The sequence below is a fragment of the Numida meleagris genome, chromosome 1 (genome assembly GCF_002078875.1).
Source record: "Numida meleagris isolate 19003 breed g44 Domestic line chromosome 1, NumMel1.0, whole genome shotgun sequence".
Taxonomy (NCBI): domain Eukaryota; kingdom Metazoa; phylum Chordata; class Aves; order Galliformes; family Numididae; genus Numida; species Numida meleagris.
Window position 1 is genome coordinate 116,726,352 of NC_034409.1, and position 26,119 is coordinate 116,752,470.

Genomic DNA, 26,119 nt, shown 5'->3' on the forward strand with positions numbered 1-26,119 from the left:
ATGGACTTGCTGGTTTGATCCTTTTAGTACATTTTAGGCTCATCAAATTAGAGTGAACAGACAGTGCTGGATGTCTGTGTGAGCAGCTTAACATAACAGACATACCAAGTCATAGGCACGAACGACTTCAACGGTAAAATGAAGCCAACAGGATGCCTGGGGCACAACTCAAGCATCAGTTCTACCAGAAGGCCTTTTATATGTCCTTCAGAGGTCGACGGTCCCTCTGAGTGCAAAGCATCAGCCCGCCAGCAGGTATACAGGTCTGGCTTTGGCCATGTGCAAGATGGGGATCAGTCGGCCAACAGGCATCAGTCAACATGTAAGACTGTGACTATCCCTGTTGTGGAGAGGATTTGCTGTTAATTTTCTTTAAAGCTGCCAAGTCATTTGCATTATGGTGTTGTCACCTGAAGATACAATTGCAGAAGGAACAGAAGAGACACCTGAGAGATGCTGTTCTTCCAGGAAGGCATTCAGATCCTGCACCGATCTTATTCCTCTTTCAGGAAATGGGCAGAAAGTTTGTTAATGGCCCAAACGTTCCTGAAGTTAAAAAAGGGGCCAATGGCAAAATAAACAGTTCCCATGAAGAAGGCCCATAAAACAAACAAACAGACAAACAAACAAAAAAAAAACAGTAGGTCTCTACAGTTCTTCTCTTTCCAGAGCATCCAAGAATGCAAGATCAAAAATCCAGAGGACATCGTTAGTATATGAATCCCTGCCCTTTCCATATAGCCTACAGCTCTGCTGTAGAACTTCAGGTAGCAGCTTTACTCTGTGTTACTACAATGGACAATGTGCTGCAGCACAGGTGACTGCAGTAGTCTGAGCATTAAAAAAATAGGGTGGTATTTCTTGTCCCTAGATCTGACACTACTCCTGTGCCTCATAACTGGGAACGAGGCACAACCTCCTTTGATAGCTACTGATGAAAACATGATAAAAGGCCAAGACATTCTTTACCTAACTAATAACTCTCTTTCTTTACTTAACAGATAATAATAGTAATGATTGGGTGCCATCTTTTGTTCAAGGAACAGAAACAAGCTGAAGATGCTTGCACAAGACTTGAAATTTGGTTCAAAGCAGAATATCACACACTCATAAAAAAATTCCATGGAATCAACCACAGAAATCACAGAAAAACTGGAACAGTTGTTTGATGTGTTACTGGGTTCTCCCCAGCAATAATTGGCCAAAATGCTACAGTTTGCCTACACAGAAATCAAAGCTGAGGACCCTCTCTAGCCTTCTGTCTGAAAGAAGGTGCCTCCAGCACCCTGCTGTTATGACATAACACTGTCATAACAACTACCTTGGTAGTGTTCCAAAACAAAGAGTAAAATAATGAAAACCTCCAGAATCATGTAGCTTACTCTTCTTCAAATCAAGAAAAAGATCCTTCCTAACTTTCAAAATCCTATCACTCTCAAATTGACAAAGACGTATTTCTTGTATGGGACTATATAATATAGCAATACTACTGCATTTGTTTTTTTAAAAAAAAAATCAAACAACCACTACTCCAACAGTCCTATTGTCTGTACTGTTCTATAACGGCATAAGTATTTAAAAAAATGGCTCATAGAATCTTAAGGAGTAACAGATTTTGGAGGTGCTGTTTTATGATATATCACAGGTTTCTGCAGTGAATTATCTGGCTATATAAGTAATGAATGCATTTCTTGAATTAAAAACATGTCCATCCAAATGTTCCAGCACACATCCAATACAAATCATTAGCAATAAATAGTATTTAATAAACATGTACAAAGTCTATGCCTGGAAATCTACCAAAACGCCTCTCTATATTACTGCAATTTCTAAATCATTACATTACATTTGTGTCACATAACCTTGACCTCGTTCCTAGCACAGTAAACTATAAAATTGTTGTTCAAGTCAGTGGTAATGGATTTAAACCATTTGACATTCAAAGTACTATGGCACATAGTAGGTTTTTTTACTGTACAGCTTGAATTTACTTTGGCACGCATTGCTCAGCCCAGACTCACCCCATTAACTTCAGAAACTTAACTGAGATGCCTAAAATGGGAGCACATACTGTAAGCTTCCTACATGTGTCATTGCCACCTACAGAAAACCTAACCTAACTTCTGAACACATCCTTCCCTAACCTGGAAAGGAGAGCATTTTAGAGAGTTCGTTAGTTTGTGGCAATGCTTGTATCATTTCTCTGCTGGAAGGAAGTCAGCAAATTTTTAACACAATGGTTAAGCAGATTGCTTGCTAGAAAATCAACAGCTGACTTGTAATAGAAAATCTTCCTGCTTGTAGTCTGAATCAAATTTGTCAAATATCTAAATTAAAGATCATTATATTTCTATGAGTATTTCTAGTAAACAAACAAGCATCACAGCCAGTAAGAAATAATAACTGCAGCCCATATGCCATCAGGTTAGGAAGAAATAAACTGCATCTTACTATTCTTTGCTTGATGTAGAGTTTATTGGTCCATTTATGCAGCTGTATTTCATTTGTGCATCTGTGCATGGCACCACTGTAAAAAATGTTAATGGGCTGTGTATGGAATTTAAACCTTTCCACTGATAAAGTGCCTGAACAGCCTTTTCAACAAAATCAACAAAAAATCCTTGAAGTCTATATTTGTTTTCAAACCAAAACAGCACTATTTTAATTCCAGAACAGTGAGTAGGAAAGTTGTACTTGCATGTCATTGTATTCAGAGAGGACATTTACTAATTCTCTGATATCCTGCTGCCTCCTAAATAAGGAGGCAGTCCTTTGCATTTCCCTCCACTCTGCTTTGTTTATGCCTCTCCTGACTGCTGTTCTGGTGCAGAGCTCTGCATTTAGACATGTTCCCTTTCCCTGTATCACATACCAATAGCAAGGAAGGAGACCAAGAAGGGAGCTTGCAGTACCTCCTGCCTTCACCTTTACCTCCTGAGTTTTACTGACTTACCACCCGAAAGTAATCATAACAAGTAATGCCAGCCTTGACCATAACACTTCATAACTAGCAGCAGGATGGGTGTTCAGCTGGGATGGTTGCCATGATCCTGGAAGGTGGCTTTAGAGGTAGGCCTTCCACCATGATGCAGGAGAAGATAAGAGATGTGGACACTTCCCATATTCCCTTATTGGCGTAAACCTCCATTTCCACACGAAACAAGCTGGTAAGGCACAGGAAGTCTGAAACAAGCTCACAGTCTACATCAGCCAGAGCCAGATTGGGACAGATGGAGGCAAGGGAGGAAGAACAAGGTAACGGCGGGTTCTCACTCAAGGCCAGTCTTCACTCTGACAGGACTTTACCCACCCTCCATTTATGTTTATTACCTTCTCATGAGCTTTTCTTTTTGTTTCAGAGTCCATCCAGTCGTTTTCTTTTTCCAACATGTCAATAAAAGCCCAGCGAATTCCTTCAGTCAGCTCTTCCATCTGGAAAGCAGTTAGCAAACCCCTCCTCAGTAAACTGCCATGATGGGATCATTATAAGAAAGGTTTCAATGCATTAAGTACTTAGTAAGACCATGAATGGTTCCGAATCAGACAGTCACCACTAGGAGTTCTTGAAGGTGGATTTATTCTCTTTTTCCAGCCCTCAGACAATTCTTCTCAAAGCAAATTTCTTCCTCTTTTCATTCCCTTCAGGTTGTACCACACAACCTGCTCACTGCTGATCTTTTCATGTCATGACTGAGAGAATGCCTGCCACAAAATCTTAAAAAAACAAAAACAAAAACACTGGGAGAATTGCAGTGATTTGTGGAGATTTCTGTCTCTTTGGTCCTAGATCACTAGTCCCTGCAGGAAGGAGCCAGCTGCAAAGTGCTTGCACAGATAAAGCCTTTTCTGTAGAGAGAGCATCTGTAGCCTTGCTTAGTTTATGTCACACTGAGACATCCCTTACTAATACTGCCAAAGAGCTGAATTTGGGCTGAGTATCGTGATCCAAATACAAAGCAGCATTCAAATATTTAGCCAGTAAGCTGTTCTTAATGCAGGAAGAGGCCGTGGCTCACAAGAGTGAGCAGCCCTGACTGTTTCTCTAATCTTGAGCATTCAGGGACAGCCTGCATCTGTGCAAACCTGGGAGAACTCACGATCATTTTATCTTGGCTCCTTCTTCGTGGCTTCTGTACAAATGATAGTTCAACAACTATAAAAAGACATGAGCATGTCACAAGCAAGTGAAATAGTATGAGTGTTCAGTGAGCACAAAGGCTAAGAAAACTCTGAAATGAAGAGAACAAAGAGTCTGACAGCTAAGGGATGTGTTGCATTGGTCTAAAGAGCAGAAGTGTCCTCACGCCTGTGCATCTATTTGGCAACACAGACCAGAAAAGTATAGGCTATAACTTGCTTCTACTTATATCAGCAGAGGATCCTTAACACACATAACCTTGAGAACACTGTAAGAGTGAGGCATTTTGGAAGATTCAGCAGTTACCAGAGCACTTTACCACAGGTCAGCCCAGAGCTGAGATAGTACAAACCATGACAGACAACCACGATATGAAGACTTACTGGATTGTTGTGTTATCAGTTATGTTACATTTAAAAATAATGAAGATCTCACATACCACAGTTATATATAAATTTGTTCCATAGATCTGGTAGCTTTGAGAAGTCATTAAGGTGGGGGCTAAATCCCAGAAAGTAATATTATCTTCAGCTGAATTGTCATTTATGTATCAGATGTGCATTTTAATCTGGAACTAATCTGTATTTGTGGTGGAGCTAGACAAAGCCCAGCAATGCTTTTTTGATTATTCATTTTTTCTACTCTTTTCAAAAAACTTTTTTTTTTTAGCAACATTGCAGGACAACTGGAACAGTTCTAGCATTAAATATGACTAAACAGTCAACATTCACAGAAAACAGCATCCCAGGGAATAGGGTAACTTAAAGGTATTGATGACAGAGCACTGACTCAATTAACTTAGTGCACTAATGAGGTGAACTCCCTGTATTTGGAGGTTGTAAGTTCAAACTAAAGCGCTACAGCTGGGCCCTGGTGTGTAGTTAGGCTTTATGCACCAGCTGTAGCTGCAGGGGGCAGGAGGAGAAACCTATTCCTGCTATCAAAGCTATTACTGAAACTGCTCAGGCATAGCTGTAAGAAACACTGCAGGCACTCTGGGTTAGAAACAGTGCTATATTTAGACACAAATAATGTCTTTCCTGACAGAGGAAGAGGGAAATTTCTAAGGTATTGAATATCAGTCACAAAACATGGGGGGAAAATCCATATTGTCCATAACTCAGGATTTGCTTATGATCCAGGAAAAAAAAAACAACAACAACAAAAAAAAACGTATAAATAAGAGTGATTCTCTGAAGGGCTTTCTTGGTCCTTAAGAAAGAGAAATAGTAATGAAAACCAGTGAAATGAAAATAATAACAACAAAAATGATCAACTTGAAAAGCACATTTCTAAAGGGACTGAAGCAAATTACACCTGCATCCACATTTTTTCTCCAGCTTGCTGTAAGTCTGAATCTTGTGGTCTATACTGTAAATGTTATATGCATATCTTGCAATGGTTGTTACTGTGAATTCAAACTTGATAATTTTTCAAATTCTTGGTCTGAAAGGAATTTGCATACTAAGAAATATTTTAACTAGGTCATATTTCATCAGATAACCATTCTCTATTTCTGTCAGGTTTTCATCATTTTCTCTCACGTACACAAACACGAAATAACAGTTCATCCCCAACAGAGCGTATATTTCTTACAGTCCATTTGCACAGAGGTCAGACTATCTAATGTCCCAGAAATATTTTTGTCACTAATCTGCCAAATAGCACATTAAAAACTTGATGGATAATCAGGGAGCTGAAAAGCTGGATCTCAGAGAGGAAACTCCAGCTGGAGGCAAGCAGCAAAAGAAATGCAGAGAGGGAAACATGTCAAATATTTAGACAAGCCAAATGTTAGTCTGCCTAAAAATGAGTCCTTCCGTAAGAAAACAGTCAAACTAAACAAAGTCAAGCAGACAAACTCCAGCTACTGAGCCAGGGATCTGCAGGACCATTACAGAGCTGCTGCACCCAATGCATGATGGTTATGGGTTTCTTAAATGCAGCTCTCCTGTGCTAAAAGATAAGTTCAATAACTAAATCAGTTGATTTCAAACTGATAACTGTTGAAAAATCAATAGCTGGAAAAGCAGATACTAGGAAACTCAATGAGAAAACTATAATATGAAAATAAGTCATAAATGATCATAAAGGGTAGTTAATCATTTGAATATGTTATTGAGGGAGGTGATAATGTAGCTGTGTTTGAAGTTTTACAGTGAGGATGAATGTCCAGCTAAAAGCTATTCTCTGTACTCAACAATGTGAAAGAATACTTTCCTTCACTACTGAGTAAAGACATCAGTTGAGCTTTCTCAGTTAGAGTACACAGGTAGCACAGTCAGCCTTAAAAAGGTGGCCCTAAAGCAGAGCAAATGTGACCGCTCACTAACTGGTCAGTAAGAACTGTACTAAATTACCTTACTTAAACTGAACCATTCCTCAGCAATGCTCCTCTCCCTGCTCCTGCACAGAGTGACTCATTATTTGTCATTATGCATGCAAACTAATGGGTTTAGACTGGTTTTTATCTGCCTATGTATTTATCCAAAGGACCTCATTTGGAAAGATTGGGCAATACCCAGATGGACAGAAATCTGACATTTCTTTGTGTTTGTTCTGTGCTCTCCTTGTTGTTTTTTTTTTCTTTTAATTGATTAAGTAAAGCACCTTTAAGAATTTTGTCACTAGTAGTACATCTCTTTTTTAACTTTGAGAGGATAAGTAAGCCACTAATTGAAACTAACACGTTTCTAGGAGGACTCACCATCTCTTTCTTGTCTTCTTGAAAATGGGCTTTCACAAACATCTTACCCACAACGTAAGGGAGTGCACTTTCAACTAAGTCCACACACTTGTCCCACTGAGGCAGTAAAGATGTTGTTCCATGGATCACCTGTTGGAGGTGAACGCAATAAGCCATAACATCATACAAGCCTGCATCTACATTTTTTATGCTTGTCAAGTTAAATTATGCATGTTAAATAGTAACAACAACAACAAAAAGAACAGTAATGATGTTTTACAGTTACTTCCATTTTTATGAAAATATAGAAACCTTATGGAAAAATCTCTTCAACCCCAATAAATATCTGTGAAGTTTTAAACTTAGTATAATGGTAACAACTTAGAGAGACTAAGATGAGGGGATTTTTTATGGGAAGGCATTCCCAATTGCTAACTTTAGACTAATTCTGGTAGTCTTGTGTTCAGTGGATAGACACATCCCTTTAGAAAACGGCCTGCTCTGAGATATCTCCTGAAAAAGTTTCTCTCTTCATTGGTTAGGTGAGAAGTCTAAGAAGACTGTCTTTGTGAAAATGAGGTCAGTCCTTATGAAACACCTTCTGCTTCAGGGCAGTGGAGGATTCCCCACTTATCTGTGCAACCTACAGCTGTCTAACATCAGTAGATACATGTCCGCACTTTTTTGCTGTTTACCTGACTCATACCACATCTTATGTGAAATGAATTCCCAAACAGAACATTTCTGAGAGAAAACAGGTCTGGATCATCAACAACACAGAATAGATATTTGTCCCCAAAAATCCCCCTCTGAGTTACAGTAATGAAGTGTTGTTAGAGCAGCCTGTGGATTTTATTCATGGAATAGTGGTTAAATAGAAACATCCAGGCTCTGCTGATCCTACCGTATCATGAGCTTCAAAAGAGAAATGGTCAAGAACAGCCAAAACACAAATGAACAAGACAAAATGAAGCTTAAGTGCGTCGCTACTTTGTTTTTCATTTCTCAAAGTTGTTACTGTTGGCATTTACCAGATATCAACACATTTTCTAGTCAAAGAGAGAGTTCATGAAAAAAAACACAAAATGCAAAATGTGCCCATGTAAGCAAAAAGCAAATGCAATGCTGATTCAGGATTTTTTTTCTTTTTTCAGGTTCAGAGAGTTCCCTTTCTACATCAGGAATTTACTTGTCTTGTTCCACAAAGAACAAGCAAAATCCCAGCCCAGTAGCTATCAGCTGCTGGTTGTATAATAGTGGGGTACAGTCAACACCAGACCAGGTCAGGCAGGATAAAATTTTGGCCTCTCACAAATTACAGAAGCCTCCAGGCTCTGTCCTAGCATCTACTGGGCTCTTCCTTTTCCCCAGTCTCCTCTTAGTTTCCTCCAAGATTAGATTTCTAGCAAAACTAAAGAGCTTGGATTTGCTTGGAAAATTCCAGACTATCTTAACGCTCAGCTATTGAAGGTCAGCTATTTTGGTAGTTGAAAGATTGATTTTCTCCATCATATTGGCTGTAATTAAGCTTAATCAATGACTCATAGTTAAATACACCAGTGAATTGCATTTTCAAATGCTTTTTATTAATACTGTATGTGCTAATAGATTTTCAATGACAGAAAGAACATTTCTTCTATAAGAAAACCACATTAGGTAAACTGATGCATAATAAGGTAATTGTTTCCTAAACAGAGCCAAATTAGAAAATAAACTTATTTTCCAAATCCTTCAATCTTCATATATAACGCTCTACTTTATTAAAAAAGAAAAAAAAGGAAAAGAAAAATTCTCTCCAGTGTCCATGCAAAACCACAATGGACCTTTTTCCTGATGCAGAGTAACAAGGGGAGACAGCATTAATTCTCAGAGCTCGAAATTCCTTCCAAAAGCTCTGTCTACACATCAACCACAGAGAGTCAGGAGACAGAGCTGGCTTTTAGTGTGTGACGCATTATTACAACATAATAATCATTATTATTTTGAAGGAGGTTTGACTGTAAGGAGGACAGAAAGGCAGTATAGGCTCTGAGACAAATAAAACTAGAGCTGAGAGGAATAGATTATATCTCACAGCTGGTGTATTGATATTTATGTTACAACCAGAGCCAACTTGAGCTCTCTTGAAATTGTTCTCCAAATATTAATGTCTCACTCTACAATGCAGTACTCCAGGTAGTTACAGTGACTATAAATAGCAGATTTCAAGCCTTTCCAGGCAATTCAGAGCTCCATGAGAGAATTAACGGAGCTGTTCCCCAGGAGCCATAGCACATTTGCTAGAACTCAAATAGTCAGTGGAGAGGAGCTGCTGATGGTGCTGATCTGGTAATCAAACACTTTCTCTAGAGTCAGCAGGTTTGTTCTATTTTTCAACCTGAAGTTTTTAAAAGTTTCATCACTTCTTTTCTCCTTTCTTTGCAAAATGCCATCCGGATATGTGTCTCAGTGCCAAGATTTCTGCACATAAGATGTAAAAGCCACCAACAGAAAATTAGAACCTGGTGAAAAAATACTACTTAGGATGTGCGAGGCTGATGAGAAATGAGTGCACAAATAAAATGTATCCCTTGTTTCAGGGGTCAGTGATTCTTCTTACAGTCATGTCATTGTATGAGTTACTCAGTGTTTTCTTCACTTACCAGGAGGTTAGTGAGTCCATTTTTATGATCTCAAAGGAACTGTGTATCTCAAGTCTTCCAGCCTCTGACTGGAACAATCTGCTCAGCAACAGCTTTGCCTTGAACTCTGTTTCTCATGTCATTTCTGCTGACCTGTGAAATCTGTTTCCCTAAGCTGTTCACCACACTTAACCACAGCTATTAACTATTACCTCTTTCTATTTACTGCACTTAACTATCTTTCTCCAGATCCCAGAGGCAGATAATGGGAATGAGCTGCTGACTCACTGCCCTTACTGAGCTGCCCCTCAGCTTACACAACCACTTATGTGAAACCTTGAAGACAATATTTTAATAAGCTTTGAAACAACTTGAATTAGATTTCTCCCTAAGCTTCTGGAGAATGTATCCAGAGAAAGGACAGCACCTAGATAGTGTATATAAAAGCACAGTACCTGAAGGATATTGTTTCCTTCCAGGAATTTTCCTGGCTGTAATATAATTCAGTCATACACTGCAGATTTGTTGACGGCCAGTAAACTATTTTACCTGGCTTGAAAGAAATATTCCACAAGGGGACACTCTTACAAACTTGCCACTGTGGTGCTGACAGCCAGTTTTGCATAAAGAAAATGGCATCTTTAGCAATGCTGATTCAGGAGCACAGGAGATGGCCTTTTCTACATAGTTTCCATCAAGGTATTGGAGTTTATTTTTAGACTTGTGATCAGCTCATGGTTCAGTTATCACCTGTGTGCCTCACCAAGGAGGACAGAGCACCCACACCTCCTGCACCACACCACTAGCACCATTGTAACAGCCTCCTGTTCATTGAATCATAGAGTCATTAAGGTTGGAAAAGACCACTAAGATCATCTGGTCCAACCGTCAATGGATCACCACCATACCCACTAACCATGTCCCTCAGTGCCACAATATATCTTGTTGTCAAGATATAACCAAGCAGCTTATTTTCCTTATGACAGACAAAAAAATATCACCATCTAAACATGGCATGAAAACAACAAGAAGGTGCAACAAATTTCAGTCACAGTTTTGTCTTTGGTTTGCTTAAAGAGCCCTTGCACTGCCCACAGTATCACAGAATCATAGAGTTGCTCAGGTTGGAAAGGACCTTCAAGATCATCAGGTCCAACCACAACCTAACCATACTACCCTAACTCTAACAACCCACCGCTAAATCATGTCCCTGAGCACCACATCCAAACGGTTTTTAAACACATTCAGGGATGGTAACTCAACCACCTTCCCGGAGAGCCTGTTCCAGTGCTTAACAACCCTTTCTGTAAAGAAGTTTTCCCTCATATCCAACCTAAACCTCCCCTGATGCAACCCTCCCCATTTCCCCTTGTCCTGTCACCTGTCACCAGTGAGAAGAGACCAGCCCCGGTCTCACTGCAATCACCTTTCAGGTATTTGAAGAGAGCAATACTGTCTCCCCTCAGCCTCCTCTTCCCCAGACTAATCAGCCCCAGTTCCTTTAGTTGCTCCTCGTAGGGCATATTCTCCAAGCCCTTCACAAGCCTTGTTGCCCTTCTTTGGACCTGCTCCAGCACCTTAATGTCATTTCTGTATTGAAGTGCCCCAAACTGAACACAGTACTCAAGGTGGGGCCTCACCAGTGCCAAGTGCAGGGGCAGGATGACTTCCCTAGTCCTGCTCACCACACCATTCCTGATACAAGCCAGGATGCCACTGGCCTTCTTGGCCACCTGGGCACACTGCTGGCTCATATTCAGCCGACTGTCCATCAGCACACCAAGGTCCCTTTCCGTCAGGCAGCTTTCCAGCCACTCCTCCCCAAGCCCGTAGGGTTGCCTGGGGTCGTTGTGACCAAAGTGCAGGACCCAACACTTGGCCCTGTTGAAACTCATACAATTTACCTTGGCCCATCGATGCAGTCTATCCAGGTTCCTCTGTAATGTAATCATCAGGTTAGTTTTCCATTCAGGAGCCACTTAATCAAATATGTGCTTTACATAAATACTCATAATAATTAATAGATAATTAGTTCTACTCTCATAGCTTATGGCAGTGACTAATGCACATCTTTTGGGGCTTCTTCAGCCCTAAGCTGGAAGGTACCTGATCAGCTTTTCTATGAAAACAGCTGATGTATATATATATGCTAGAGCTCACATACAGCTGGCATTAGAGCATAAGAATGGTTTAGAGTAAACTGAGAAAAGATGAAATCTTCAAGTTTTGTTTTGCCTCAGCTATTTTCATGCATGTGTAAAGAGTTCATTTTTTTTTCAAAAGATCAGATTTTGGCCAAACATGTTTGACCTTTTGCAGGTCACAGCCCTGGCAAAAAAAATCAATAACTTTCCAGCTTTTGGGTTACAGCATAAAATGCCTAAGCTTTTTAAGGTCTCAAAAATTCCCTCACATAATCCAAAAGACATTTCTCCTTTGTGTCACACACAATAGATATGGATTTATTATTTTAAATGAAGACTCCTACAGAAAGTTTAATCGATAAATGTGTCCAGCATAGAAAAATCATGTTCTGCAAAGATATAAACAATACAAAACAGCAGCTATAAGGGAAACAGATAGGGACAACACTAACTACATTGTAAATGCTAATAAAAACTTTAACTTACCCGAGAAAATTCCAGCCACCGATACTGAAAACGTCTACTGAGGTTAAATAACCTTGAATAAACCATCCTCCACACCAGATAGTTGGCAAGAGTCCTATTAAATCAGACATGTTTTTGTCAGCCCTCTAAATGCATATGATGTAACAAAGCAAAGCACTCACAGAAAGATCTCCACAAATATTCAAACTGAACAGTTCAAAATTCATTTTGAAAATTAATGAGTGATGACCAAATTGTTATATCTCTGCTTCACAGAATAGTCTGCAAGATTGCAGCTGGTTAGCACGTAACTGCACAGTGAGAACCATCTTCTGGAGGACATCTGTTTCAAGTTCAGCACTTAGCATACCACCTATATGTAATGTTTCTTTTCAAAGGGTGGTTTTTATTTTCAGTGGAAGTAGTAAGAATAGTACCATAATAATAGTTGCATGAAAAATAACTGTTTTTCTTTTTCTTTTTTTTAATATCAAAGTGAGCGTTCTCTCTCCTCATTAGTAGGGAAGATAAATTGTAACCATAAAACAGAAAAGACAATGATCCATCCCATATGTGCTAAAGACTGTCACTATTTCATATTTATGCCTTTCCTTAGAAGTTAACAAAGCCCTTTAAAACATTTTTACTACCCACACTCATTAAATTACTATCACTCATATTTTGCAGATTGATAATTGACATACCAAAGAGATAAATCTCAAAAGAACTGAGGCTGAGAAACCCTGGAAGAACTTGTTCAAACACCCCAGGAGACCTGACATCTGTGCTCCCTTTTCTAAAACTTCAAGCACTTGACTAGAGTGTTTAACCAAGTATTTGTCCAGTCTAGACTGAGCCATCTCCATGATCAGCAGTGGTTATATGAGATAAAACTGCACTGTAAATAGGCAATTCGACTTCAAGCAGTCTCAAAACAAGTCTAGTACTGACCTGAGTGTTTCCTTTGCACTAGAAGATGCTTTGATGGGCTATCTGAACAGCTCCCTCTTCACTAAAACTTCAGTTTCTTCAACCTCTAGTTGCCATAGAGATGGAGCTGCCAGGTGTTCCTGCAGTGCCACTCCATTAGTTTCATTGATAGATGCTTCACATACTGTTCCCTCATCCAAATAAAATCAGGCTATGAGAACACTTTTTGAGGGTGTTCTCTCCACATTAGCATCATCAGAGTCAAAACTTGAGTTTTGCCTCTAAGCTCCTGCCTAGAGCCCCCAGCTCAAGAAAGATTGTTGCTGCAAGCTTAAGCTCTTGGTTCCTCAGCTGGGGAGATGACAATGAGATGAGGATGAAGAGGTTTAAGGCAACTTAAAGCAATATATTGTCTATCAGTGACTGAGAACACCATAACCTAGTATCTCTGGCTATGTGCAGACACTAAGTGGGACACCACACCAGAAACAGATGGGTGCTCGTGACACTTAAACCTGGGCACGATTCCTTCTTCATGATAGAAATACATCATACAGTACATGTAAATCCTCACAATATTCATAGAATATATCCGAAAAAAGCTTTTCAAACTTTCAAACATTATGCAGCAAAAGTAATATATTCTTATAGCATAGTATACGTTACAACAGACAAAACAATTAGCTCTGAGTGATTAAACCATTTTGACAAAATGCTTAGGGTCATTAAAAATGTATTCCAACCTACTCAACTATATCAGAAAGCACAGAATTTCCCATTATCACATTTTTTTAATGAAGTAGAGTTTCCTCACTTAATGGCAAGTAACACAACCTGAAAGAATACAGCTCTCTCATTTATTTTGTAAAAGTGATCTGAATCCCATCAGCCTCATAGTACCTGCCTCGTGCATTTCAGCAGGACTCTTGCTCCCACAGTACCTACCCAATTCCTCACTTTATTAGAATGCAATTCTGTAGGTATTTATGTGAGTAAATATTTTAAAAGTGAGTATAGATATTGTGTATATATATAGGAGTATATTTATTGAAAGGTTTAAGGATAAAATTTCCATCAAAATTCTTCAGTAAAAAAAATCAGCTAAGTAGACAGCTACCATAAACCAATTATATGTTACAATTCAGTACTTAATTGCTACAGAGTCAATTCCTCCTTCCGTGCACTTCTTGTTCTCATCCAGAGGTGTTTGCCCTTACATTCAGGCTGAGGAACCTCTGTCAAATTGAGAGTGAATGAAAGACTGAAATTTGTGAAGAATGAGTCTTGAAAAGGTGACTCATTCAAAGACATTAATATCCATGGGAATTCAAAAACTTTTGTATTTTGTATAAGGCATAAATGATGAAGGGGAATGTCTGTCTCAGGAAAAAGCCCACAATTAATTGAGCTTTGTTTTAATTTGAGAAGGAATGAAAAGCTGACACATCCTAAAACCTAGCTCTCTGATGAGATGATAACAATTCCTGATTGTAATCACACTTGCATCCACCGATGCATACAATGCATAAATCAGGAAGGTTTCACTTCAAAGCCTGAGAGAATTTACATCTTCAAGGCTGGGGGACATGATCGTAGTCAAAGATTATCTTGTTTTTGCTTCTTGTAGGAGGGGTAGGAATTTCATTTTTATTAAAGTCTGTTTACTTATTTTGTGAACAATTTTTATCTTTTCAGTCAACTGTGTGAACTTAAAATCAGTTATCTTCATTCATGTTAAAAAAAATGACACTTTTTGGTTAAGAAATGCCTTCAGTGCCCATTTGAGGGTGATTTTCATCCAAATAACACAAATAACGTCACTGAGGCTCAGAGATGTTAACCTCTCCACATGGAGTAAAATCCAACGCAAAAATAAAACACAGATCTTCTCTGCACTTCCGGTGAGACCAGAGCATTTGTTGTTGTAACCTCTGGGGAGATTACAGTACACAGTTCCCTATTTTAACTTCAAAACAACTGTTACAGAAAGTGTAGGCTGACCATTTCTGAGCCACTATGACCATCACCGTGATAGACACTCCCAAAGGAAGTGGGAGAGAGCTTGTTTTGTGGGACAGTTAAAATTATACGAGCGTTCATGGATATCTGCTGAGGAAGGCTCAACCCTGTCTGGAAATAAAGTAGATTGCTCAAGTAAAATTTTGAGAGTTTGTAATATATTTTAATCAATAGACACGGTGACAATTAAAGAGGATAGATTTAATATGAGATAGATAGACACATTAATTGACATTTTAATAAAAATAGATCACTTTCACAATTTTTGAGATCTGTTGGTAATTGTATTCATAATTGAGTCATGAATCTGATTAAAATACTGAAAATTTTCAGTCTCTTGCTAGAGGCTTAAGTTCCAGTTAAATTACTGTAACTTAACTCTCCAACTAACTTCTCAGAGGAAACACAAGACCAGAAAGGAGATCTAGTACCCCCATCCCTCTCTAAAGAAAATTCCTCTTTATAACACAGGAATTGAGGAGTACTGTATTAATTGTGCCACACTGCAAATATGCAGTAAGACGAGGCAAGGTGAAGCAGTTATTCATTCTGACATCCAGGAGAACAGGAAAGCTACTTCCTACAGCAGCTGCAAACATCTCCATTACAAGGACTCATTTCACTATATCCTATTTATTGCTTTCATCTAAAGCACCAGCACCATCAACACATGGGTAACTGGGAGGGAGAATAACCCTTGTTACTAGAAATTTGATCCATGGAAATATTTAATAAAACAAACCAAATCCATATTATTGGCATTATTCTCACCTTTTAAATATCATATGGAGAAAGAAAAATGAGATTACCCATAAGAAAATATCCTTGTTATACTTTCAGACTTTATCCCACAGGGAAATGTTATGACCTCATTGTAAATACTCTCAGGTATTTACTGTGTAGTTGCACGATAGATTTGCATGGAATAGTGTTTGTACACAAAGAGTAACTACCTCCCTGTTGTCTTGGTACAAATGCATCCTCTAAATCACCACTTATCCCCACCGACATAACTAACTCTGTGAGATACAAAGCCTGGAAAACCAGAACAGTGTAGAAGACTTTCTTCAGCAAACTAAAATTTGTGATACACTAACAATATTTGTCTGAAGTTTGGAAAGCAAGTATGTTTGACAATCTGTAGGCAAAACAAATGATCATGTTTATGTTTCCTATTGTTTTATCTGCTTCTTATTTTTACAAATACTATGGATTAATGTAAGCATTGTCATTGGAGGCAAGGATCAAAAATATGAGAACATTCTGAATTATTCTTTTCTGAAATGTAACCTCAGTTGTGGGTATATTATACAATCAACAACGAATGATTTTTAGAGACAATAGTTTGAAAATGTTTTTTAAAAGTTCAGCAACACACCTGAGCAGAGAGTAAATTATTACAGAAACTGCTCATATGTCATCAACAAAGATACTTCCAAATAGAATATCATCTTCACACACCCCTTTTTTTGTCTCATTGCCTGAAGCTGTCTTGCTTCCCTGTGCAGAGCATATCTATTGTGTTTAATGTGAGCTGCCTGCATTTTTCTAGAGGCGTAAATGATTTCACAAGATGTAAAACCCTATACAAGTAAGAGAGGCTGAATGGATCTGCAAAAGGAAGCATCATTGCGACCTGGTTTGAGTTAATAAAGGTGCTTGAAACTAAATTCTCCTGCTGTCCACAAGATAATACATCTATCTTCTTTCAGACAAAAATGAGGAGACCTTTTGCCCAGAGATCTGATTCCTAGAATCTGGGAAGCACCTAAAGATCCCAGGACAAGCCCAGCATTTAATGCCCAGTCATAAATTTGGGTCCTTACTTCTTCCTTTCATTTTCAAGTATCCTGAATAAATCTTTGAAGTACTGGGGAACACGGACAATCACATTTTCTGAAGGACCTATATCTTTGAGCTCAGGGTAGAGCTTGGTGTCAATCACCTTCTTGATGTATCCCAGCCAGTCAAACTGAAATGACAAAGAAAAGACTGGTTAAAGCACTTTATGAGGGGAGATAATTTATTGATTAAAATATACCTTTGAGATAATGGTTTTAAAACTTTACTCAATAAAAATTTAGAAACTATTGCAGCTTGTCTTTCCACAGTTTCAAACCTCATGAAATCACAACTGAATTTAAAAGAACATACGTTACAGCTGAGTACATACATTCCTAATAATAATCCTTTAACATGCTACCTCTCTATACCAAAGGCATTTTTAATTATACAGGCCAGAAATTAAAAGAAAAATTTCCCCAACCAACCTGTGGAATCATTGCACTAAGCTCTGATATGTTCATTTTATTGTACATCACCTCACTTGTTCGATTTTCATATGGAATCATGATCTGGAAAAAAAAAGAAAAAAAGAAGAAAAAAACCCAAGATGATGAAAACAAGGATCATCTTCTCTTACATCACTACTATCCATCATAATTCCAGTGAAGAAGTATCTCACCACCCATTTTCCAAGCATTCATGACATTAGCTTCCCTTTCTGAAGATGGCATTTAACTCAAAGAAATGGAATACGATTCATTGCCAGTTTAACTCATTACTGGGAAATTTGATGTGCTGCATGTCTTCTCTGAACACTTTAGACCAATTTTAGCTCTGATTATACCAAGGAAATGAACATGGGTTCATAAAAGCTAAAAGCACACCCAGATGATTAATGTCATTCATCCTATCAGCTCCAAACTATACAGTTTTAAATGTCAAATCTGAGATAGGCATGCTGGAAGCATATCTCCTGGATTTGAACATGTGCCCTTCTATGACCTGGTTTCACCTGGAGGAACAGCCAGATACACATCAGTTTCTCCTCCCTTTTAACCAACTACCTTGATATCCATAGCAGGAAACCCAAGTACACAGGCCAGAAATGAGTGAAAGCATTCACCAACTGAGCCTCTCATCTGGGTGACCAGAGGAGCCAGGCCTCAGTGTCCTCTACAGGGTAAAAATTCAAGGATGGAGCAAAAGAAATGCTAAATACAAAGCATGCCCTTTTATAATTGACAAGGAACATTCAGATTCCAAGATGTCTGTCTGGGTCATTATAGAGAAACCAACCAACTACAAGACAAAAATATAAATTTTCTCACTGTTTGCAAGAAACAAGAATTCCTGATGCCAATGCCAGCCCAGCTCTAAGGTACATACTGTGCAACAGGCTTTATGGTGCCGAATTTAAACAGGGCAGAGATTGACACCAGACTAACCAAACAGCTGGCAGATCTCCAAACAAAATTCTGCAGCAAATGTCTGCGGTTTTACTGTTGCTCAAGCCATACAGACAAAAAAATATTTTCTTCTCCCTTCACGCAAATTTCATTTATATGGCAGATCTTCAAACTCTTCTTGAACCCGCTTGCTCTCTCCCTAAATTTTTCCTCTTCCTAAAGCAACTCAAATCTACTTGAAATCTTCCTTGTATGCAATAAGATCTCTTTAAGCATGCCACTCATCCCTAAATTGAAAATACATATGTTCCTTTTATTCCTTCTGTCTCTCTTCCTGAGCACAGAAGTTCTCCATGATATATGTTCACTTAAGAGTACAGAGGAACACAGGATATAGGAAAAGCCCAAGTGACAAACAGGACTCTCTTTTGAAAACACAATATGATGTGGATATAATTAATTGTGCTTATTAGAGATCATATAACAATCCTTCTTCCTGAACTTATTTGCTTTCATATAGAGGTTTGACAAAATTTCGTATCTACTTTCAGCAGAGAGATGGAAACACTGCATCACTGCTGTTGTGGATGGCCCTCAGTTCTCCAACCTTAATGATTCTATGATTATCTTTGGCTAAGGTTTTTGTTAATTTGTTTTATTTTTTACTTCCTTGCCCAATGCCCTTGAGAAGAAATATTCAGTTGAGCAATTAACTAAAGCAAGAAGACCGTTCATTTCTTTCCATCAGGTTTGCTCCTTTCCTCCTCCTTCCAAGAAACATTATTGCTAACGTTGTTAATATAATGACTTTCCATTTTGAAACATGATTGCCCTTGGTTTTTAAAGCAATTTTCAATTCCACATAAAATTACCAACCTCAGCTATTTTAACTTCCAGCTTTAGGACTGACTTCATATCAGACTCAGCTCGTGAAGCATTTGCACCCAGAAGCACTGCTGTGTCAACCATGAACTGCAAAAAGGTATCTCGGTACTGGGAAAAAAAGAAAAAGGAAGTTATCACTGGATTTGCACTTCAACACAGCTGTAGCAGTAGGACACAAATATCCAGCTGATAGCAAGGACTTGAATACACTGTACTGTCAAGCTCTTTCAACCAGAGTTATACTTTCTTTACCTCAAGTGCCTGCTTTCATTGAGGAGAAAAGGATAAATAACGCCATGAACATACTGTGGATGACCGACAGAGCTATCTGCAGTGGTTCACAGAGCATATAAATCTCAGGAAGTGCAAATGATACTTCTGGATTTGTCTGAGGACACAGAGCTCTTACAATGGGATTAGACAATGTGTGTGTTTTTGCAGTCTCACACAGTAATCAGCACAGGTCTGAAGAAGCACTGATAGACAAGTGCAAGCTTAGCAGATGAGAAGACAGGGAGGTAAAGGGACCTCCCTCCTCTGTTTCTGCTGCAGTACGCAAGTATCTTCTAAAGTGCTCTGTGCTATCCAGCTATCCTAAAAAAGCATGTTTTAGCCTAGTGTGTACACACAAATGTCAGCAGAAAACACGGTATGTATCAATCTTTATGTTGTAGTGATTTCTGTGCTCTCTCTTCTGTAGTATCATCTTTCAGAAGTTTGGGAGGGATCAAAATGCTCCTATCAGCTCCAGCTGGCCTGTAGTCTCCCAGAAGCAAAAGCATTTCCTGGCATATTACCATCTTTAATTTTTAAATAGATACTGTTCTATGGATGCTAACATCTGCTGAGATGGATGTGGCTGAAAAACTCACTAGCTTATCAGAGAACTTTAAAGGGAAGCAATACTGTAATACCTTAACAGCAGCAATAACTTGTTCCCATGACAATCCAAGCGCTTGTTTGCTATGAGCTTTGGGCTGTATGTGCTGGACACTGCCCACAGGCTTTCATCAAAGGAGAGTGAAAAAGACGCTGGCATTGTCAAATATTAATACATGTGCTTAACATCAACAGCTCATTTTTGCTTTCCACAGAAAAGCAGCAAGAAAACTTGTAGATAAGCAGTAGCAGAGGACTGAGAAATAATAAAGAGAAGAAGAAGAGGAAATGAATCACTGAGATCTGCTGAGGTACTCCTGTTCCCCTCATTAAATAAATTCAGGTTAATTTGATGATAGTAATCTGGCCTGGAGAGCAGCTCACTGACACAGCAGCATCTGGGCTCCACTTTCTTGAGACATTCTTGAGTTTCTGAGTTCTTTGTCCATGGCCTAGGAAATTCTGGGACCTCTCAGTGGCTGCAGGGACTCCCATTGCCATCAGGTCAGGTGAAGGCTAAGGTGAGGGTAGCTGTTGCAGCTGCTAATGAACTCTGACAGCCGTCCTTGAATGGAGGGTGCCCCAGCTAACTGTCTCTGTTGGACTACTGGACCTAGATGGTCCTTCATCAGGACACAGCTCTGCAACTCTCAAGCTACAGAGAGTGCCTGAAGCACATGGTCTTCTAGCACGCACACCTTCAGTATGTTTGCATACTGAAAGTACAAAAGCAGAAGGGTGGCTGATGCACCAGATGGTTGCATTGCCATTTTGAACAACCTTGTTAGCCTTGAGATATGGGCCAACAGAAATAACGAATTTCTACAAAGGGAAATGCCAAATCCTACATCTGGGGAGAAATAACCACAAGCAAGAATGCTGGTTGGGGCCAATGTATAGGAAGCACTTTCGCAGAAAAAAGCTTAGGGCGTCTCGGTGAGCACTAAGCTGAATGTGAGGCGGTAATGTCCCCTTGCAGCAAAAGACACCACCACCTTGTGCTGCCAGCAGCTTGAAGGTGACCCTCCCCCTTGACTCAGCACTGGTGAGGCCACACTTGAGTGCTGTGCTCAGTTTTGAGTTGCCATAGAGTTTGTGGAGTGTCTGTTTGGGGAGATATTCAAAATCTGACTGGCCGTGGTTCTGGGCAACCTGCTGCAGCTGTTTCTCACTATGCAGAGAGGCTGGACTAGATGAATTCCAGAGATCCCTTATAAGGGGGAAGAAAAGTACGGGGGATCCCGTTTCTTAATAAAATCTTCATTTGAGAAACTTTGCAAGTGTTCATAGTAGTGGCACTTTTGTGGTTTTTTTTCTAATAGGAAATACCTTGAAAAATCTAAATCCAACCAAACCCTAACCTTTTCTCAGCCTGGAGCTCAACAAAGCAAAATCTCCAATGACAAAAGTAGATATTTTGAGTTTTAGTTAGTACCACTTACGGATTTAGCTTCTGTGGTGTTTTCTAGGTAATCCTCTCGAGATGAGAGAGACAGGCTTGCTTGATCTAGCTGTTAAAAATAACAAGAAAAAGCATTCAATAATTAAAGGTAGCCATATTAGCAACCTTGAAAGAGTTCACATTTTTCTGGCAATAACGATAAATGTAAATATCTAATACATAACACATTCCTGAAAAATAGCCTGATTTTCACATAATTAAAAAAAAAATCTTTGCTGACAGACATTTCCTTAATCATATTAATGCAATCTGGGAAACCTCAGATGCCTCCCACAGTACCTTGAGCCACCTACTACAGCAAAGTATCACCTACCATGATTTATGCATTCACGGCTCTATTAGCAAGTAGGGTAATGTAAAAGGAGTGAGTCTACAGGATCAAATAAAGAGTGCAGACAACTATTCATGCTGTACATATTTCAGGGGCACAAGAGTCAACTTTGGACACAAAACTTAGTGTATGGACCAAATGTCCATTAACTGCTGGAGCATGTCAGCTGCTGTGTGTCTGGAAAGCATCGTGAGCCTACTTTGACAGAAATTAAGGTTATGCATTTGAGCTTCACCCTAGGCCAGCACTGAGCGCTGCAATGAGTATTTGGCTTTTCGAACAGAGGTACAGCTGGGTTCCAGCCACAGAAATCATTGCATGCATGGGAAATTGTTATGCTTCCAGTACATTAAAGATGTACGGCAGACACAGGCTTTAAATATTTCTGATTCAAACTATGATCAGACTTGCTGGCCTACAGATAACCCAATGTTGGATAAGGTCTTCAAGTTAATTTCTAAAACCAGATTTGAAAGTTTAATGGGTTCACTTAGTCTTTTGAATGAAATGACGACAACATGGGAACATGTGCATAATGTTTCAAGTTCTTAACCAGCCAGAAATCACAGTGAAGCAGATTTCTTAAAATTAGTACTAGAAACAGAGATTTCACAAGACACTTCAATGTGATCGAGTAAGTTAAAGAAGCCAAATCTGATAGCATAATTCAGCTCACTTACAAATTCTGAACAAGATATTGATGTGAATGGAAAAAAAAATGGTTTTGATATTCTAAGATTATTATTTTGATGTTTTATTTGTTTTTTAAAAGTAGCGAAGAAATATTGTATTTATTCATACTATTTCACAAAAGCCTATTTAATCTATATCCTACAGCATTTATATTTCACATTTTCTACATTTATAAAAAATAACCTAAGCAAATGCAAATAGAATCTCAAATGAGTGAATAAATATCATCATTTCCTCTGAGTTATGTTCTCAAGCTTTAAGATACACCATAAACAAAATGATACAAATCATCTACTGAAAGCAGATGTTCACTGAAGCTGTGATGTTGAGTGCAATTCTGATCCTTTGAAAAAAAGTATCACCTTTCTTCCCCATATTGAAGGAAAAAAAAACAACAAAAAAACCTCTCTATACTCCTATGCTTTGCAGATGCATGTCCTGGCAATTGTTAACTTCAGATTATTTGCTTTATTTCAGCTATGTCATTGTTGCTTTAAGTGCTCATACAAATTTTCCTGGCTTAAGAGTCAGATTTGATAATCCACTGAAATAAAGAAAGCACAAATATGAGATATTAACAAAAAAGTTAATCATCTTCAAGAAAAAGAAAATTATATTGAATGTTGAACAAAGCATTATTTGGAGCATCTCCCGTTTTTCTGATCCATTCATGCTTTTGCAATGCTGAACAACAAAAGAATTTTGCAATAGATCTATTTTCACAAGCAGATTGAAATACTCCCTGGTACAGCTGCACTCCAGGGAATTTGTTAAAACACTGACGAAGTAGAATACTGCCTGATGCATTCCACTGATCAAGTTCTTAATCAAATTAACAATAAAAACAGAATCCTCTAAGGAATAATATGTTATTCAGAGGATGTAGAACTTCACTTATTTAGATACCCAATTCACAGGGGCCACTAAGAATACTAGATGAAGATATTACAAGGTATAATTCATTTCCAAAGAATCAGCCATGCAGACCTATCCAAACCCTCTGCTGGCAGATGTCAAGGACTAATGGCAGGAGTATGACAGGAGATAGCTAAATATTTTCTCTTCTGATTCTACCATTTCAGTTCCTTTAAATCTTCAGCCAAAGCAATCCTGACAGGATCTGAACAGCATCTCAGCAGAATGACATCCTTAATGCAGCAAACTGTTGATCTGCGGTTGCCTCGACCATTCAGGAAAACTCCTTAGAAACGATGAAAAGTTACCCTTGAATTTCATACCAGTCCAATGCCATAGTCAAAGGGCCTTTCAAAGAACTGATTCAGAAACAACATCCAGTACCACCACAGTTAACTCCTGTTTGAGTCTCACACACAGTGTTTTCTTGGATATGCCCCTATAGCTAGCCGGGATACTACCAGTGTATGGACCGTAGATGGTATTTTGCTGTGATTAATGATGGTGTACGTTTCCTCTTTGTCCCTTCTCTCTGGCCTTTATAAACTACATTCTCATAGCAGTGAATAGCTGGTCTGCTCTGGTTATTCAGTTCTATTTCCTAAGAGATGACAATGCATTTGACCCTGGCACTGGATCTTTCCCTGATGACATCTCACAGTAAGTGTTGCAATTCTCTCTGGAGTTTTGTCAGACTACAGCCAGGCAATTTTGGTGATGGTCTTTTTCTCACTAATCTAAACAGTTGTGTAATGCCATGCACTGTTATAAACTTCATGCTTTGATCCAAAACAAAAGAATTTCTGGAAAAGATATATTCTGTATTTCCAGTTTAGAAGATTTTGGGTTACTTTTTTTTGTTGTTGTAAAGTGCTGTATAAGCTCAATATAACACATTTCCATTTCAAGAAAAATATCTTAAGTTCAAAATATTTGTGACCAATGCACCATTCCTCATCTTCATAGATAAACAGCGACACTCACCATCCAGAACTCCCAGGATGAGATATCCACATCTCTCATTTCCACACACATGGATTCTGGGAACATACTTTACCTTTTTTTTTTTTTGTCATTTGAAAGGAGAAAATATCCTTTACACAAATATTTTTCAATGCTTGTGTAACCTAATGGTTACTGCATTCCCATGAATTGGCACCTATGTACATCTGCAAATGTGGTAGATAACAGCAACAATAGTCAAACGTAAGCATTTGGCTTGCACGCTTGCTTTAAAAAATGAGATCACAAAATGCTATGCAAAGTAAACTAATAGATATGCTGTCCTGTACCTTCAGGATATACCGGTTGGAGGCTTTGTCATCAGCAGCCACATATAAACGGATGAAAACGGAGTTGCTGTATTGACCACGAAGTGTTGCCAGGGTCTGCACTAAGTTAAACCTCCTCTCTGACCACAGCCCCTCTGGTCCAATGTTGGATTCCAGCACGGGCCAGCGGAAAGGGGAATGCCTCAGGATGCTTAACAGTGGTTTCACGTCAGCTTTTTCGATTTTATCTGAAACGTCAAAGTGTGACAACAGTTACACGGCAGATGATTCAAATCCAGCAACAGCCACAGGAGAAGCAAAGATTTATCCACACTGATGGATTTCCAGGCAGGAAAAAATAGCTGAATCCAATGCCACTGCTCTGCCCACAAACGCATAGGCATGGCAGTCCTAGAGAAAACCTCAAGGAGTCCAGTGGAGAGCAAAAGGGCCTGCCTGTATAAACATGGGTAATACACAGGTGTCCCCAAATCAGATCACTTACTCTCATTCATACAGGATGCATAAAGGATCTTGGCCTTCTGTACAGCTTCACTGTCCTGTCTTTTGCTGATAGGTTTCTCAAGCAATGCTGAAAAAAGAATTGGCATTTTTTCAATACACTGTAAAATGTGGGTACTGTCTGTTTTCCTGTCTCAGTGTTTACTTCAGTCATAGCACTTAGCTAACTTGGGATGAGATTCCATATGTATTTTCTTAGGCTACAACACAGACACAAGAGGTATTTTCACTTTTTTCCACCTCCCCACAGGACTGTGACAGTGCACTCCTTGCCTCCTCACCCAGACCAATCATTATTCCCAAGGCCTAGTGCACACAGTGAGGTGCAAAAGACCTTGTCCTTGGGACTGATAACAACCAAGGTTTCACCAGAGACAGTTAACGACCACCAGATTGTCTCAAACTGAATGCTCAGTGAACTGATAACAAACACCTTGTTCAATAGATCCAGTTCTAAGTCAGTCATCCTATCCCATAAATAGGAAGCAGCCTAAGAACCCCAAGCAAGCAGCTGGCTGCACACCAGAATCTCTCCTTGAGTAGAAACACCTCTTGATGTTACTTAACACCTGCATAGAGATTCATCTGGGATGTGGAGACACTTAGCCAACAGTAAGTGAGGTATTGTTTTTAAGCTATACTAGCTTCGCTAAGATTTGAGCTTAGATTCATTATGCACCCCCCACTCTCTGTGTAGCAAATAGTCAAGGATATTTAGCCATTTCAAATCTTGCTGAGTCACTGTCATCATTGTTCAAATTACCATCTTAGACCTATTTTATATCAGTAAATATCTTTCTGCCTTCCTCTTACGAGTGAAGTGTGCATTGCTTTAGGCTCCATCTGCGACAAGGATATACGTACTTTTTTAAAGATTACTATAAAGACAGCTGACTGAGTCTGTTCACTGCTGTTCCTCACTAAGAGCCACCTCAACAAACAGAGGTGACAGGTAACCAGAGGAGTG

General features: G+C 39.0%; 1 protein-coding gene across 1 annotated transcript in view; it reads right to left on the reverse strand.

The window, feature by feature from the left end:
- Positions 1 to 26,119, reverse strand: part of PHEX (phosphate regulating endopeptidase homolog X-linked) — a 96,725-nt gene that overhangs the window by 49,272 nt on the left and 21,334 nt on the right. Inside the window, exons 4-12 of the mRNA XM_021408898.1 lie at positions 25,136 to 25,222; positions 24,652 to 24,878; positions 21,401 to 21,469; positions 19,071 to 19,187; positions 17,274 to 17,357; positions 16,830 to 16,975; positions 12,076 to 12,169; positions 6,846 to 6,974; positions 3,331 to 3,432 (exon numbers count right to left, since the gene is read on the reverse strand). Of these exons, the coding sequence (XP_021264573.1) occupies positions 3,331 to 3,432; positions 6,846 to 6,974; positions 12,076 to 12,169; positions 16,830 to 16,975; positions 17,274 to 17,357; positions 19,071 to 19,187; positions 21,401 to 21,469; positions 24,652 to 24,878; positions 25,136 to 25,222 (1,055 nt within the window). The remainder of the gene's footprint in view (positions 1 to 3,330; positions 3,433 to 6,845; positions 6,975 to 12,075; positions 12,170 to 16,829; positions 16,976 to 17,273; positions 17,358 to 19,070; positions 19,188 to 21,400; positions 21,470 to 24,651; positions 24,879 to 25,135; positions 25,223 to 26,119) is intronic.